The following is an 18,703-nucleotide window of genomic DNA, read 5'->3' as shown; positions in this document are numbered from 1 at the left end:
AACATGAGAACATATGAAAGCTGGTGGGATCCTTTAAACATGAGTCTTCAATATTCCCAGTTAAGAAGTTTTAGGTTGTAGTTATTATATGAATTATAGGACTATTTCGCTCTATACCATTTGCATTTCATATACCTTTGACTATTGGATGTTCTTATAGACACTATAGTATTGCCAGCCTAATCTCGGGAGTTGATAGGCTTCAAGCATTGCAAAGAGCTGCTGGCAAACGCTGGAAAGTGCTGTTTGAATGAATGCTTACATGCCTGCTGCTGCCTACCACCGCTCAGTCAGACTGCTCTATCAAATATCAAAGCAGACTTAATTATAATATAATAAACAGACATAAATACGAGCCTTAGGTCATTAATATGGTCAAATCCGGAAACTATAATTTAGAAAACAAAACGTTTATTCTTTCAGTGAAATACGGAACCGTTCCGTATTTTATCGAATGGGTGGCAACCCTAAGTCTAAATATTGCTGTTTCATTACACAACCTTCAATGTTATGTCATAATTATGTAAAATTCTGGCGAATGAATTACAGTCTTTGTTAGGAAGAAATGGTCTTCACACAGTTCACAAAGAGCCAGGCAGCCCAAACTGCTGCATATACCCTGACTCTGCTTGCACTGAACACAAGAGAAGTGACACAATTTCCCTAGTTAATATTGCCTGCTAACACGAATTTCTTTTAACAAAATATGCAGGTTTTAAAAAAAATACTTGTGTATTGATTTTAAGAAAGGCATTGATGTTTATGGTTAGGTACATTGGTGGAACGATTGTGCTTTTTTCGCGAATGCGCTTTTGTTAAATCATCACCCCTTTGGCAAAGTAGGCTGTGATTCGATGATAAATTAACAGTTAAACTAGTAACATCATCAACCATGTGTAGTTAACTAGTGATTATGTTGATTGATTGTTTTTGATAAGATAAGTTTAATGCTAGCTAGCAACTTACCTTGGCTCCTTGCTGCACTCGCGTAACAGGTGGTCAGCCTGCCACGCAGTCTCCTCGTGGATTGCAATGTAATTGGCCATAATCCGCATCCAAAAAATGTTGATTACCGATTGTTATGAAAACTTGAAAATCGGCCCTAATTAAAATCGTCCATGCCGATTAAATCGGTCGACCGCTACTACAGACTACAGTAGGGTAATGCAGTGAGCAGAGCTATAGGTAAAATAACCCAGAGATTTATGATCACACTACCACCGGGCTAAGCTCCTGGGAAAGACTCTCCCTCTCTTCACACTACAGCCAAAAGAACAGAGCGATGGAGTGGGCTGCACTAAATAACACCAGTGAAGTTCAACCAGTAATGAACTGAGGGAGGGACACATCACGCTCACCTCTCCTCCTTCCACTACCCATGCTGAGGTATTTGGTCTATCTATCAGTCTCAGAGTCTGACACAGATATATGCTATACATGTATACCAGGTAGTGAATGGAAAGTGTAGGGGCTCCTTTGCATGAAATACCTGGGTCGTGCTCAATTGAGGCACACTGCAGCAAAACGTTTTGCAACAGAAAATGTTGGTTGTGGTAGGCTATACCTGTGTGTGGACAGTGGAAACGGATGTCACTTCAACGTTGAAAACACCTCTGTGGTTATCCACCCATTTCATCCCAGGTAGAGGAACATCGGGGGAGAGAACAGAGTAGGACTGAGGAGGTTTCTCCAGAGACACAGGCAGACAGAAGTTTCCTGTACGCAGACGACCGTTCTGCAGCATAGGAATCCACTAAGGAGAGAGAGAAGGAGAGAAATACAGATGATTAGGGCCTGAAAAGCAAAAGGCATGTGCTTGTGTGTGCGCGCATTTGTTTGTGCATATGTGCGCACACATGTGCAGTAGTTACCGTGTATCCCACGGGGGTCTCCAGAGGGGTGTTCTGTTTCTGCTGGCAGCTAACATGGTAGAAGGTGAACAGGATGTGGTGGTGGTCAGTCAGAGAAGCCGGCAGCTTGATCTTCACCTCCTCATGGAAGTCTGGGGACCTGGGGGGAAACACAACAACCATTACACACACAGAGTTGAATGAATGGTTGGTTAGGGCTTTATAAGAAATAACCGTCTGGGAAAGACTGGGGTCGTATAGGAATAGACATCTAACGGAGTATAGAGAAGTCAGGGAATCTGAGAAGCACAACACCCATTACAGAGTCATGGTAAGTTAAGGCTTTAAAAGGATTTGGAATAAGCATCTAAATGTCACGGTTGGTTAGGGCAGAGGTTTATAGGAATAAACAACACACTAAAGACTGCAAAGAAAAAAGCAAGGGGTTTTAACAGCTATAGAAAATAACAATCTAAATGAGTACAGAGCAAGCCTTTTTCTCATGGTGAAGACAAAATAGATTGTTTGTGGATAAAGGGTAGAAACATCCTTTGGAGCGAAGGAGCCTGAGCAACCTTTCCCCCTAATGGAAAATATAACATTATTGGACAGGCCGAGGGAATAAAACCCCAAACATCCAAAGTGCAAAAGGTGAAACTATGTTCAATCCTTAACACTATGTTAATCCTTAACACTAGAAAAGCCGAGACGCGTCATATGGACGCAAAACAAATTTACATGCTTTATTACTCTGCCATTTTTAAATTCATGTCCCCCAAGTCCTTGACTTTTCCTAAATAAATCTAATACACATTGTCAAGATCTTAATATCACAAACAGAATTTGTGTTATAAGCAGATAAGAGGTCATTCCCCCTCCCCTTTCATTGACAACGGAACAGCAAGTGTTGACTAGTTTATAAAAGGTGTTGAACTGAGTGAATAAAGTCAATCTCCTATATCCCTTTGCCATTCATAGATCATATAACGTAGAGTGTCACGAAAAAGTTTGTGAACCCTTTGGAATTACCTGCATAAATTGGTCATTAAAATTGATCTGATCTTCATCTAAGTCACAGCAATAGAGAAACATAGTGTGCTTAAATTAATAACACACAAATTATTGTATTTTTCGTGTCTATATTGAATACATCATTTAAACATTCACAGTGTATGTTGGAAAAAGAATGTGAACCCCTAGGCCAGTGGTCACCAAATGGCGACTTGTCGATCTCCAAGGCATTTCTAGTCAATCCCCAAACATTTCTGTAAAAAATCCAACAATAAAGCCTTGTTTTCCCCCAAAAAAAATATTAGTCTCGGGCCGTTGATGGTGGGTGCAGCCAATTCAACTGCCCTGCGCGCCGTGGTAGGCAAACTGTTGCCGTTTCATGTGTCTGAAGGTACAAGCTCTGCCTTCCCGGTGGGCCTGGAGAGGAAATCAAATACACTATAGGCCTACCGCTGGCCAATCAGATTGCTCAGATGACCGAGTCTGCAGTAACATAGCAGGCATGAAAGAAAGCTACGGCAAAATTGATACTGTGAGATTTCAAAACGTTTAAAACCATGACTAGAGAGAGACTGTCAACGAATACACCAAAGTGCTGCTGTTTTTATGAGAGTTCATGTTTAAGTTCTTACTCAGCACTGTCAACACTTTTATACGTCATAAAATGCGCGCTCTTCCTATTTCCACTCAGCGCTACAACCATCACTGCAGCAGTAATGAATGAGTAGGAAAGTGTATCTATTGGCTTGCGTTGTTATTATTAGCGGCTTGGGTCTTTTTTAATATCAAGGAATATTTCACTTTCTCTGTTCATAGGAGTAACATGAATTTGTGCACGAGGCAGAAATAATGTGGTGCGACTCGAGTTTCGCCATCAGCTGGAAGACGGTGTCTCTTTGGTCAGAGTCAGTGGAGGAAAGGGAGAGCGGAGGGATGTGGAGAGACGGACCCTCAGTCTGCTGCTCTCTCCCTCCACTGAGACTGACCATCAGATGCAGGCACCATCAGCCCAGTAAAATAAAAAGCTAATGATTTAAATGTGCGCTCACTCAGCTGTGCCTCACAAGTAATACAACAATGGATCTATTACCGGTGTGATCATATAGCCTACCGCAAATTTGGAAATATAAATAAAAAAAATGTCCCAAACAACAATGCATTGGCAGGTAAATTCAAGCAAAGCCAGTATGCAGTGATAATGTATTGGGCCTACAAGCTAATTGGAGTCAGGAGTCAGCTAACCTGGAGACCAATTAATGAGACAAGATCGGAGATGTTGGTTAGAGCTGCCTTGCCCTATAAAAAAACTCACAAAATTGGAGTTTGCTATTCACAAGAAGCATTGCCTGACGTGAACCATGCCTCGAATAAAAAAGATCTCAGAAGACCTAAATTAAGAATTGTTGACTTGCATAAAGCTGTAAAGGGTTACAAAAGTGTCTCTAAAAGCCTTGATGTTCATCAGTCCACAGTAAGACAAATTGTCTAGAAATTGAGAGTGTTCAGCACTGTTGCTACTCTCCCTCCCTACTCTCCGTCCTGCAAAGATGACTGCAAGAGCACACCGTAGAAGAATCCTAGAGTTTCAGCTAAAGACTTAGAGAAGTCTCTGGAACATGCTAACATCACTGTTGACGAGTCTATGATACGTAAAACACTAAACAAGAATGGTGTTCATGGGAGGACAACACGGAAGGAGACACTGCTATCCCAAAAAAACATTGCTGCACATCTGAATTTAGCAAAAGTGCACTACTGGCAAAATATTCTGTGGACAGATGAAACTACAGTTGAGTTGTTTGGAAGGAACACACAACACTATGTGTGGAGAAAAAATGGCACAGCACACCAACATCAAAACCTCATCCCAACTGTAAAGTATGGTGGAGGGAGCATCATGGTTTGGGGCTGCTTTGCTGCCTCAGGGCCTGGGAAGCGTACTATCGTCGACAGAAAAATGAATTCCCAAGTTTATCAAGACATTTTGCAGGAGAATGTTAGGCTATCTGTCCACCAATTGAAGCGCCTCAAGAGAGCAGTTCACACCAGACATCCCACGTTTGAAACAGTTTTGTGAAGAGGAATGGTCTAAAATTCCTCTTGACCGTTGTGCAGGTCTGATCCGCAACTACAGAAAACGTTTGGTTGAGGTTATTGCTGCCAAAGGAGGGTCAACCAGTTATTTAATCCAAGGGTCCACCCTGTACTGCGAATATTTACAAGGTGCTTTCAATAAAGCCATGAAAACATATTATTTGTGTGTTATTAGTTTAAGCAGACTGTTTGTCTATTGTTTTGATCTGATATTCATCAAAGTCACATGTTATGACCAATTTATGCAGAAATCCAGGTAAAACCAAAGGATTCACATACTTTTTCTTGGATATCCTTGTCTCAGTATGTAAATGTTACGTTCCCCAGTTTCTGTGTTCTGTTTTGTATTTGAGTGTGTGTTTCAGGAGATGGCTTCCTGAAGTACTCCCCAACCAGCTAATCACCATTGCCACCTGAAGATAAAAGCCAGTGTTCTGCCCAGGAGAGGAGAGAGAGGAGATGAGATAGGGAGTAGAGATTTGGAGATTGAGAGAGAGAAATTAGATTGTGATATAGTGTTGGTTGTGTATCAGAAAGTGTGGTATGTACTGTTGTTGGTAGCAGTTTTTCTATGTTCTGTGTTTGAGTGTTTGTGAAATCATTAATAATTACTCTGTTTCATTTGTTCCCAGGGGGGAAGGAGAAGGCACTTTGGGAGTGCTTAGGCAAGAGGCCCGCGGGCATACATATACCCGTAGTATATTTACTGTCTAGGCACACTAGGTAAGACCTGGGCGGACCACCCCCTGTATTTTGGTTAGGGCACCAGGCGGTGTTAAGTTAGGTAAGTTCAGTGGGTAGGCAGGTTAGATAGGAGAGGGGGAACTTTGATATTTACTTTCTTTGCTTTGGTTCCGTCCAGCCCCTTTTCCCCATATTACCGTGTAAGAAAATAAATTCTAGTAAACGGTAAATTCTGCTTTTGTGTCATCCTTACTCGCACCTACAGTCCATACCTCTTGCACTTCAGAGAGTTGAGTTGTAGCAGGGAGTTGCGTTCCCTCTTCTCAGAGGCGTGCGTAACAGTAAAAATGTAATAAAATGTATGCACTCTACTGTAAGTTGCTCTGGATAAGAGCGTCTGCTAAATGACTAAAATGTAAAAATGTAAATGTCAGTGTAGCCAACCAAATCGCATAGGTGAGAGCGGTTCATTTGGCTCCTTAACTTGCACACTGGTAGGCTTTTTGGCGATTATCTGCAGATACATTATGAAAACGTTCAATGAGGTGCAACAATAGGTAGTGGCGAGAGAGCCTCATTCTGGACTAAATATGAGATTGATACTTAATTTCAGTAAAATCTGAAAGATATAATACTTAAGACTGATATAACCCTTTTATTTTTTTTCAAGATAATATGCCCTTTTTACTTAATTTTTCTGATGAAATAAAATACATAATTTAAAGAAGAAACATTGTGGCAATTTATATATCTTGCAGTAACCCTGAAAATGAGACTTCAAGATTTAATGTTCTCCACTTAGAAAATAGTCCTGATCATATAAACCTAGGCCTAGACGATATCCAAAAGAACAAACAATATAATAAATTAATGAATTTTCAGTAAATTACAATAAAAAAATTGTAAAGTCATGTCTTTCTACACAATACCACAACTCATTTTACCAATCTGGGCAGTAACCTTGATAAAATATTCAATAATTTTGCTGCGTATTTTGGGTGGAATCAAGGCAGTAGAATGTACCAGAGGCCACCAAAATAGAGCTTGTTCTGTAAAATAAATGTTTTACCTGCGATGTGTGACTGTATAATCCCCCCCCAATCACTACTAAGCATGACCATGTCCCAGATAAATCTCTACATTAAATAATGTAAAATCAGGATATAATATGACCGTCAGATCATACAGAGGGGGAAGACCTGAGTACATCTGACATACTAACCCTCAATGGGTTTACAGATTGAGCCTTCAGCTAACCCATTATAACCTATACACTTTTTGGGAGGCTCAATTTCAGCCTCTTCAGAAAATCACATTCAAGACAATGCGTGACCGACCGGCTCGATTTTGAAATTCTTTTTTATTTTTTACATTGGATAAAAGTAGAGACTTAGAGCTACAAAATTGTATATTATACACTACAGTTGAGGACACTACAGTTGAGTCATTCTTTGAAAGTTGATAAACTTGTTACCTCACTTTTGCAAAAATGGCCCTTGAATGCTTTGGTGCAACTACTGGATAGCTCTTCTTTGTCTACTCACATTCAGCATCGTTCACACCCTCTTAAACCCTAACCCCACCCATCTCTTTAAGGATACACATGTGACGCCATGTACTAAACAACCAAAGATTTCAATACCAAAGGCTGGTTTATACTACGGATGTGTTCGTAAATTCAAATCTGGAGTGCCAGAGTGCACTCTGGGCATTCGTAACTCATAACTTTCTCAGATTCTCCGTTCGTAAACTTCGAGGAGTAGGGTTGATCCGAGCGTTCTGACCTAACAGCAGCAGTCAAGCACCCAAGCTATCTGGCTAACGTTGGCTTGCTACTTCCAGACACAAATGAGAGAATAGCTCACTCTGACCATTTTACTTGTCCTAGCAGAGCTGGTTACACTGTTTTTATGTTATCCAGAGCGTTGGTGACCGTAACTGTGCTGCTGGCAAAAATGTTATTACGTTTATTTGCCAACGTTTACTGACACCGGCCATATTCAAAAGGTATTGAGCGTTCTTAAATTCGTCAGTTATTCTGCGCTCTGGAACACAGACGAGTGCGCTCTGAAATCGGAGTAGATAGCCAGAGCAAATTTACCAGCAACGCCTATCGACGGTTGCCGCAGTGACATCATGAAAATTCTATTGAAATGGTGACTTGCATAGTGGAGACTTTTGTTTAAACATGTAGCTAGCTAAACAAGAACCATAATCCCCACTCATAACGTTACTACCCTGCACGATTCTGGTTCAATGTTAGGTTGCTAATATAAATTTGCTAATAATTCTAAAAACCTGTTTTTGCTTTGTAATTATGGGGTATTGTGTGTAGATTGATGAGGAAAATTTTTTATTTAAATCAATTTTAAAATAAGGCAGGAATGTGTCATGACGTTGGCAGTGGGGGTAGGTTTATGACAGTCATAAATACCTCTTTCCCCCTTTTTCTCTCTCCCTACTATAACTGATGTGACATAAGAAAACCCCTTGGTTAACATAGAAATTCTGGGAACATCAGAAGTTGGGGGGGGAATGAACAATATTCTGGTAATCCGACCAACTGAACATATGCGGTGGTACTTAAGGTATATTATGTCAGTTCGGTTGCCCTCTGACACATTCTCATCAATGATAGAATGACAAACTCTACTGTGGAAAGTCTAAACGTCAGAGGTATCGGATTCACATGGAATTGTTGTTTAATTCAAATGTTTAAATATTAAATTATTTGTGAAGAGATGCAATGTAATTTTAGCTTCCAAATGAGCGATTTGGATTTTCTTAAGCTTGGCTTCTGCTCAACCAGGGGCCTGCCCCTGTGAAGAGACATGGGTTATAAACTTTTCAGACACACCCCTCCCCCTCCACTATAAAAGCCATTGACAAAAATATAACTTCCGGTTCCGGGTACATTTAGGATGACGATCCGATGTCAGAATGGTTCAGATAATAACTACAGAACTAAGCCAACATCAGCATGGACTTAGGTTGCAAATGGTATGAACTTTGAACTCGTATTCACTACAGAAGTGATACCTCCTAGCCGTTGAGTTAGCAACAGCTGCTACAAACGCAGGTTAGGAAGGACAGTCAGAGTATCCCGTCTACTACACATCGACGCTACTCCAACGTATCCAGTGACCACCAGAGACATTCTTCAAAGGACAGAGGACTCGGTTTTGCAAGACGGTCTACCATCTACCACCAACCTACTGAAGCGCAGCTCAGAGTAAATATTTATTGCATTTTCCTTTTCAAATGGGCGGTAATTTAGAATGCATAAGATACTGTATTTACGATAGCACAGCTTCGGCCCTGTTCCAGTCTCCCGCTCTTTCACTAAAATCCCGCCCCTTTTCTTTGTGTAACAAGCTGTCATATCTATTCTGCCCGCTAGGGACGTTTTCCTTTATGACGGCACTTTGTGATCAAGTTATGATTTAATTGTGTATGTGTGATTCTGTGTGATTAGTTAGGTATTTAGTAAATAAATAATTAAACCCAATTTTGTATTGCTGATTCAACTTGTTAGCCAGGATTCTTGCAGAAAACAAATGATTTACCACTTTCAGATGAGACTGAATAAAATGACGATTAATGTGACTACTATTTAGTAAAATATTACTAAATCTTTAAGAGTTTATTCGGAAGATAACAGCTCTATAAATATTATTTCGTGGTGTCCCTCTCGTTAATTATATTTACCTGATTAGTTCAATCAGGTAATATTAATTACGGAGAAATTATTTTATAGAATAGCACGTCATAGCAATTTATCTGGCATAGCCAAAGACACGACAAATGTAACAAAATTTTGAAAAAGTCAAGGGTTCTGAATACACTGTACATGGATGGACGCTTCTCCCTCTGTCACGAAAGCCATGGTTGCCCTTAGTTTGAAGATGTATAAAACACCTGAAAATTACACAACAAAACCTAATACACACAATCTAGTAAAGGAATGGGATGAGAATATATAAGCATAAAATATATGGATGAGCAGTGACAGAGCGGCTAAGATGTAAGAGATAGTGAAGGATACAGTATACACATTTGAGATGAGTAATGCTAGATATGTAAACATTCTTAAAGTGGTTAACGTGGCATTAAAGTGACTAGTGTTCCATTTATTAAAGTGGCTAATGATATCAAGTCCGTAAGTAGGCACCCGCCTCTCTGTGCTAGTGGTGGCTGTTTAACAATCTGATGGCCTTGAGATTGAAAAACAGCTTCTATCTCTCTGTCCCAGCTTTGCTGCACCTGTACTGACCTCGCCTTCTGGATGGAACAGGTAGTGACTCGGGTGGTTATTGCCCTTGATGATCTTTTTTGCCTTCCTGTGACAACAGATGTTATAGGTGTCCTGGAGGGCAGGTAGTTTGCGCCCGGTGATGCGTTGTGCAGACCGCACCACCCTCTGGAGAGCCTTGCAGTTGTAGGCGGTGCAGTTGTCATACCAGGCGGTGATACAGCCCGACAGGATGCTCTCAATTGTGCACCTACAAAAGTTAGTGAGGGTTTTTGGTGACAAGACACATTTTTTCTTGAGGTTGAAGAGGCACTGTTGTGCATTCATCACCACACTGTCTATGTGCGTGGACCATTTCAGTTTGTCAGTGATATGTACGCCAAGGAACTTGAAACTTTTCAGCTTCTCCACTGCGGTCCCGTCGATGTGGATAGGGAAGTGCTCCCGTTGCGGTTTCTTGAAGTCCACGATCATCTCTTTTGTTTTGCTGACGTTGAGAGGTTATTTTCCTGACACCACACTCCGAGGGCCCTCACCTCCTCCCTGTAGGCTGTCGTCATTGTTGGTAATCAATCCTACCACTTTAGTGTTGTCTGAGAACTTGATGATTGAGTTGGAGGCGTGCACGGCCACGCAGTCGTGGGTGAACAGGGAGTACAGGAGAGGGCTGAGAACGCACCCTTGTGGGGCCCAGTGTTGAGGATCAGCGGGGTGGAGATGTTGTTTCCTACCTTCACCACCTGGGGGCGGCCCGTCAGGAAGTCCAGGACCCAGTTGCACAGGGCTGTGTCGAGACCCAGGGTCTCAAGCTTAATGATGAGTTGAGGGTACTATGGTGTTAAATGCTGAGCTGTAGCCAATGAACAGCATTCTTACATACAGTTGAAGTCGGAAGTTTACATACACCTTAGCCAAATACATTTAAACTCAGTTTCACAATTCCTGATATTTAATCCTAGTAAAAATTCCCTGTTTTAGGTCAGTTAGGATCACCACTTTACTTTAAGAATGTGGTGTCCTTTAGTAGTGGTTTCTTTGCAGCAATTCGACCATGAAGGCCTGATTCACGCAGTCTCCTCTTAACAGTTGTTGAGATACTGTCTGTTACTTGAACTCTGAAGCTTTTATTTGGGCTGCAATTTCTGAGGTTGGTAATTATAATGAACTTATCCTCTGCAGCAGAGGGAACTCTGGGTCTTCCTTTCCTGTGGCGGTCCTCATGAGCCAGTTTCATCATAGCACTGGTTGGTTGATGTTTTTTGCTGATGGTTTTTGCAACTGCACTTGAAGAAACATTTAAACAATTTCACAGATTGACTGACCATGTCTTAAAGCAGCCTTTCTTAAAGTATGGGTCACAACCCGGGCCTGTTAATGGTGGGTCGCGACGTGTCAGAGTAGATGTATAATTACTTCATGAATTACAGGAATTTATTTGGCCAAGTGCATCTGCGGTCTCTGCTCAGTTTGGCAGCTGTGGGAGAGAGATGCCTGTGTGCTTCCTGGTTCACAGGATCTCTTTATGCAGTTGTCTTGTAGATCACTCCGCGACACACGATGCAGCGCTGTCGTTCAGCAACAGATGATTCGCTGTCAGCCACTGACTTGTCATTCCCACTCGCCATCACTAACCGCTGTCGTCCAATGGACTCATGCTAGCCACAAGTTCTGACTGAGCTCAAATTGTCATGAAACGCATATACAGCGCTGAGTTTCTCGCTCTTTCATACAAACTTATAACGAGGAGTGCCCACAGTGCGTTTTGTGCGGGGAAGTGCTTAGTAGTGTTTCGACAATGGAAAAGTCAGTCAGCTAGCAAGGCATTGTTGTCATATTAAAACAGGTGGTGATAAGCAGAAATAAAGGAGGACTTACTAACTCATAGTAGTAGATGTGAGTTTATCTTTCTAACAATCCCCTGGCCTTCTACACAAATAATAGCTAACATTAGCCAAACAAGCTAACAGCCCCTAGTAACAGTACAGACGAAGATGTAAAATGATCAGGCCTAGTGTACATCTTACTGTATAAATTATTGTTGAAAACAAATCTAGGTTGGAACTGTTGCTGTTAAAATGCAAGTCATAATTTTTATTCTGAACTGGAATGAACTGATTGAAGCAAGATGCTTTTTGAGGCAAACACACACAGTTCTGGGTTGCTCATCTAGGGCAGGAAGCGGTGTCCTGCCTGACTGAGAAAGCAGTAGATGTTCTGATCCAGTTTGGCACCACATACCTCAGGGTTCTCAACTCTGACATACTTAAAAAAACAAGTACAGAAACAGTTAAGGCTGAGCATGACCTCCGTGTTGCACTGTCAACAACGGAACCCAGAATCAGTTTTTTTACAGATAAAACACAATACATATTTTGATTCTGAACAGCAACAGTTCCAATCTAGACTTTCTTTCAACAATAATTTATACAGTTAGATGTACAGTAGCCCTGATCATTTTTTATCTGTATTGTTACTTCGGGTTGAACTATCAAAAAGCCTGTGTGTGTGTGTGTGTGTGTGTTCTTTTATTCATCTGTGTGATGTGACCAATCAGTTTATTCCCACTGACCCACTGGCTCCAGGTCATCTACAAGGCTATGCTAGGTAAAGTGCCGCCTTATCTCAGTTCACTGGTCACGATGGCTACACCCACCCGTAGCACGCGCTCCAGCAGGTGTATCTCACTGATCATCCCTAAAGCCAAAACCTCATTTGGACGCCTTTCCTTCCAGTTCTCTGCTGCCTGCGACTGGAACGAATTGCAAAAATCTCTGAAGTTGGAGACTTTTATCTCCCTCAACAACTTTAAAAATCTGCTATCCGAGCAGCTAACCGATCGCTGCAGCTGTACATAGTCCATCTGTAAACTACCCACCCAATTTACCTACCTCACCCCCATACTGCTTTTATTTATTTACTTTTCTGCTCTTTTGCACACCAGTATCTCTTCTTGCACATGATCATCTGATGATTTATCACTCCAGTGTTAATCTGCTAAATTGTAATTATTCGATTTATTGCCTACCTCATGCCTTTTGCACACATTGTATATAGATTCTCTTTTTTCTACCATTTTATTGACTTGTTTATTGTTTACTCCATGTGTAACTCTGTGTTGTTGTCTGTTCACACTGCTATGCTTTATCTTGGCCAGGTCGCAGTTGCAAATGAGAACTTGTTCTCAACTAGCCTACCTGGTTAAATAAAGGTGAAATAAAAAAAAAAAATTTTTTTTTAAATATTCCAGTTCAGAATGAAAATGTATTGTATTTTAACAGCAACAGTTCCAACCTAGACAGATATGTAGGAGTGTTTTTAAATGGGGTGAAATAAACATGAATAGATATTTATATGGATATTTCATTTCATTGTTATTTTTTTGTCTATATTGCATTTGTTTTAGGTATAAGGGCAATGAAATGTACCGATATTTATGTATAGTTGCATGTATTTTGTATGTATTTTCCTAAGCTTGGGTCCCAGGAAAACACAGAATTTCTAATTTGGGTCCCAGGCTGAAAAAGTTTAAGAACCCCCGGCTTAAAGTAATGGACTGTCGTTTCTCTTTGCTTATTTGAGCTGTTCTTGGACTCGGTCTTTTACCAAATAGGGCTATCTTCTGTATACCACCCTTACCTTGTCACAAGACAACTGATTGACTCAAACGCATTAAGAAGGAAATAAATCCCACAAATTCACTTTTAACAAGTGTCATGACGTTGCCTGCTTGGGTATAGCAAGCCCCATCCCCCTCTCCCTGCCTCTCCCTTTCCTCCTTCAACCCATGCTGTGGTGACAGAGAGACGTCGTAAATTCCTGAGAATCTCCTCATGGCCAAACAGTATGAGAGAGAGGATAAACTTTCAGGACAAAGGAAGTTTTCTTCCACCTCACAGAACTTGAGGTACGAACAGATTTCATGTTCCTAAAAAAGTATTAAAGATCGGTGAAGATCCCAGCTATTAACATGTCCGTTTGTCCCAATGTGGGAAACTCATGGGAGACTGTGGGACTACATTACCATACCGCTGTTTGTATAATAACCTCAGATATGAGGTTTACATCTGATTGTTGTATAAAATGAATGAGTGAGTATAATACTGTTTGTATAATTGTGTAATATGATTTTGGACTGTTTAATGAAGAAACATACAAATCCCTTTTGATTTGAACTAAATCCAAAGACCGCCCCTGAGCCCAGTTAGGGTCAGACATCCTGGGACAGCCCCTTCCTGCTATCCGAATAAAAGCCCTACTCTGAGAAATTATCAATAGACCATGTTTTTCTCCATAGGAGGAGAACGAAGGTTAAGTACCATTGCTGAATCTTTAACCATACCACGTGGTTAAACTTTTAGACGAATAAGAACAAGTCTTTGATATTGACTACTAGTCTGCAGCTAGGAATTCGGTATCATTGAACGCAAAGAAAGACAACCGCCGAAACATCCATTCTATAACGAATGTCACTCTGAACTATCCACAATAAACAAAGACAAAGACGGACCAAACTCTCCCAACAAAAACTAACTTCTCTCCAGCGATCAAGACGACACACCGAGCGTAAATATATATATATTGATTGCAATTGTTCCCGAATGAGTGAGCGTTCATGTGTAAGGATTAGCATGTCAATTGTTATAATTACGGACTCTGTAGTGACAATTTTCCCTTTGTCTAACAAGCCGCCATGCCAGTTCAGCCCACTAGGGCATATTTCTCCCATTTCATGTAACCATTTTTAAGTTTGTTTGTTTGTTTATGCATTTCTGTGAATTCATTAGTAAGTAATAAATAAATAATTTAAGACAATTGATGTATGGATGCCTCATAGTGAAGACTGGGTTCGTGCAGATAAGCAACAATTTACGATGTTTGGAATGAGACTAACGTGAGGTAAAATAAATAAATCATTAATCAGAAGACTATTGATCAGATATGAAAATATCTGAAAGGTTATATTGGGAAATTATAACTTTGTAATCTGACAACTTTCCCTGGTGCTCCCAAATTCATAGTTAATTAGTTACGTTACAACTCAGTTGATCGCGTAGTCCCTAATTACAGGAATCTTTGATAAAAACTATAAGTCTTCAATTTAATGATAGCAAAGACACGACACAAGGCACACCTGTTAATTGAAACGCATTCTAGGTGACTACCTCATGAAGCTGGTTGAGAGAATGCCAAGAGTGTGCTAAGCTGTCATCAAGGCAAAGAGTGGCTATCTGAAGAATCTCAAATATAAAATATATTTTGATTTGTTTAACATTTTTGGGGTTACTACATGATTACATATGTGTTATTGATAGTTTGACGTCTTCACTATTATTCTACAATGTAGAAAATAGTACAAATAAAGAAAAACCCTTGAATGAGTAGGTGTCCAAACTTTTGACTGGTACTGTGTATATTTCTTTTAAGAAAGGGCCTAAGCACACTTCATACAAAATGTAAACATCAGTGAGTTGTCTGAAAGCTGGATCTGAGTCCCTCACCTGTTATGATACACTACAGCAGTGTATGCTTCTTTGGCGTAGTCTGCACAGCTCGACTTGCCAAAAATCACCTCGGGAATAGAGAGACGAGAAAGAAACTTAGATGAAGAACAGCATACATGGGTTGAATTACATAGGACCAGAGGAAGAGGCAACATACAGTTACAGTGGACATTAGACTTATGTTTGTCTGCATGTGTTAAAATGATGTGTTTAGTAACAGAGCTCAAATATACTTGAACACCATTCTTCACAATCCATTTCCAAGAAATCAGTCTAGGATTGTGCAGCAGTACCTGGTAAAGCACCAAAATACACTAATAACCCTAAGAAGAATTCTCGTGGGAGGGTGAGCTAAGAAGAATTATTGTGGTGGGTGGGCTAAGAAGCATTCTCGTGTGTGTGTCATTGTTACCGGCATTGCGTTGTTGGGGTCCTCCCCGTTCATGAACTGCACTTTCACTGTGATGTTCCGGGCTGAGCCTTGACGGTTGGCGAAGTTCAGGCTGTGTGGGTTCACATACAGCAGGTTCCTGGAACACACACGTATATAGACACGCATTTCCCATCGTGAAACCAAACCACCTTCCATCAAACAGGAACACATGAACTCAACTGACACAGCAGCACTGTTGATACTGTATGTATCAACAGCTCTGAGTGAATTTCACAACATTGTCCCCTCGCCATTTTCCTTAGGACATTACATACCTCCTACACATAATGTACTGAATATAACACCTGTACAGTACTATCAATAGGTCAGTGACTGGAGTGACCAAGGCCATCAGGGTAGGCCTCTGTGGCCACTGCCTGGTGGAAAAGGGAGGCTCGTCCTGTCAATCACTCTGGATCCACGGCAACTAAATCCTCTGCTGGGCTAGATTGGTGGTGGTGGTGGTGGGGGGGTGGGGCACAGGGGCAACATTTGCCTTACTGCACCACTGCTGGGGGAAGGTGCAATAATGCCATGGCCAACTGCGCATGTTCAATACCGTCAAAGAGGTATAATGTTCATCATCGATGAAAGATATGTAAATTGGACAGTTATTTGACTTAAAAAAAAAAAAAATTAAGTGTCTATAGTGGCAATTGGACAATACTGTGGTAGCCTATAGGTCCAAAAGTTGATGTTTTAAAAAAGTCCTCCTCTCTTCTCCACAGGCAGTAAGCAGCGGGGCTTCAGTTAACACTAGAAAGGCAGAGAGTGTCATAATGACGCAAAACAATAAAAAAATGTATTACTGCCATTTTTTAAGTCATGGGATAAAGTATAATACCATTATTGCGTTTGTGCTGATTTTCACTATTCACAAGCACACTTGGCACTTATACGGATGTTTAGGCTACTGATATTTTCTTGATTTGACCGGTGCTCTTGGTGGTTTGAGTATTTATATTTGTTTTGTTGTTATAAAAATAAAGCTTTTACTCTGTTCCCACATCAATTATTTTTGTTTCATAGTTGTAACAAAGACTCCACGAATAACATTTATTTTACACTTGAAACTGTTTTTAGTCGTTTTTAGTTTTTACATATAGCCTACAGTACCAAACAAATGAACATGTTACGTTATATCAAATATATATTATTTTTGTTGCAGTCACACTTTATTTGGATAGTCCATCTGTAGATACTATACAGATGGTTGTACTATCAATAAACTATCTGTATATAACCAACTGCTTGCTAAGTTACGGTTAGATTTAGAATAAGGGTAAGGGTTAAGGTTAGGTTAAGGGTTCATTTACAGTTGGGATAAGGGTTGGTAGGTAGTTAGTTGAAACGTAACTGACAGTATGTAGATAGTCCATCTGTAGATGCATTACAATCCAATCCAAATAAGGTGGTACCAATACAATAGCATATATATAATCTATTTATTAGACGATTAGAATGTTGAAAAGACGTGTCATTGCCACGAAGGGAGGTACAATGAGGCCAGGCTCTTTCTAGTGTTAACAAGCTGGACACAAACGCTTTAGGGTTCCCAGGGTTACGACCACAGAACGTCCGAGGCAGCCACAGCGCAGTGGCCTGACCACATTGACGTAGATTCCGCCGCAGGGTAGGTCCCCCTAGGACCACAGCTGTGACGACAAACGGCTAAAACCGTGGGAATCCCTCATCCTCTCTCTCTCGGTTCATCTCCCTCACGCTATATCTATCTATCTAATTTCCTCTCCCTTCGTTCCTCTCTCCTCCTTTCCCTGTCTAGCAGCTGGTCACGTGTCTCCGTGAAGGTGAAGAGCTGGATGATTTTTTTGATCTGCCTGATTGTTCTTTGAGGCACTCATGTTGATTTTAGAATGATGTAATTGCATTGCAATAACCCCCAGGAAAAAGCCATTCTTACACATACGGACCAGATACAGCTCCCTTTTCAGCACGGGGCCAATTCTCTCCTATTGGTCATTCAGCCTCAACAGATTCATCTCAGGTTAATCAATTATTTGACTCAGAGTAGCTGCATAACCAAACCGAGCGTAAGCACCGTTTCGGAGTCACACAGTCAACCCTCGTCTCCCACTGTAGGCTTACTACATGTCCCAATGTGAATATTGTACCGTCTGTGCTCCCCACAGATTTAGGAAGGAGAACATATAGGGAGTAAGGAATAATGTAGCCAGCTTTAAGCTAAGCAAGCTCAGAATCAGGTAGGAATGGTGTTTGTTCAGAAACCCATATTTACTAAGGACATAATGCAGCCAGAGTCTCTGTACTGTATGAACAAATAGCCAGCGTATCTGCATTTGCTATGAACATTGCTATGCACTAGAGTAGGGATGAGTAACTTTGCTGGGGGTGGGGGCCACCAAAAAATCTGAACTCATCAGCAGTTGCTCACAGGTCCAAGTACTACACATTTTGCCATGGGACGGAGAGAAATGTTAGTTTTTAGTAAGATATTTGAGTGAGACTGACTAACAAAATCAATGGGCCCTGTAATTCGACCATGATAACAAGTTTAGATAGCTGGCCGCTAAACTCACTTAGTCCATGCTAGCTAATTTATTTTAGATTACTAATTGACTGACTATCAGTGACTGACATAAGAGAAAAACTGCTGATGCACAAACACATGGGGGGGGGGGGGGTGATCCGAGGGCCTTGAAAAGGGGGGGATCCCTGCACTAGAGTTACCCGCGTCTGTAATGGCATGGCGAGATTTGTCATGCATTTACAGGATACAAATGCTAAAGAAACGAACTAACTACCTCCCCACAATGTGCCTCTGTTGAAGGGAAGTTGCTGTCCATCACTCTTTCCTCATTACGTATTGGTGTTTTATTTGAAACTTTTGGGGACCCCA

The 18,703-nt window shown here is 40.9% G+C and overlaps 1 protein-coding gene across 1 annotated transcript in view; it reads right to left on the bottom strand.

The window, feature by feature from the left end:
• The window catches only part of LOC129855528 (dedicator of cytokinesis protein 7-like), a 95,801-nt gene that overhangs the window by 35,566 nt on the left and 41,532 nt on the right, over nucleotides 1-18,703 (bottom strand). The window contains 4 exon segments of the mRNA XM_055923292.1: nucleotides 1,565-1,753; nucleotides 1,872-2,010; nucleotides 15,390-15,460; nucleotides 15,805-15,922. Coding sequence (XP_055779267.1) covers nucleotides 1,565-1,753; nucleotides 1,872-2,010; nucleotides 15,390-15,460; nucleotides 15,805-15,922 — 517 coding nt within the window.

The sequence above is a fragment of the Salvelinus fontinalis genome, chromosome 5, assembly GCF_029448725.1.
Source record: "Salvelinus fontinalis isolate EN_2023a chromosome 5, ASM2944872v1, whole genome shotgun sequence".
NCBI lineage: Eukaryota > Metazoa > Chordata > Actinopteri > Salmoniformes > Salmonidae > Salvelinus > Salvelinus fontinalis.
This window is presented reverse-complemented; position numbering and strand designations above follow the sequence as displayed.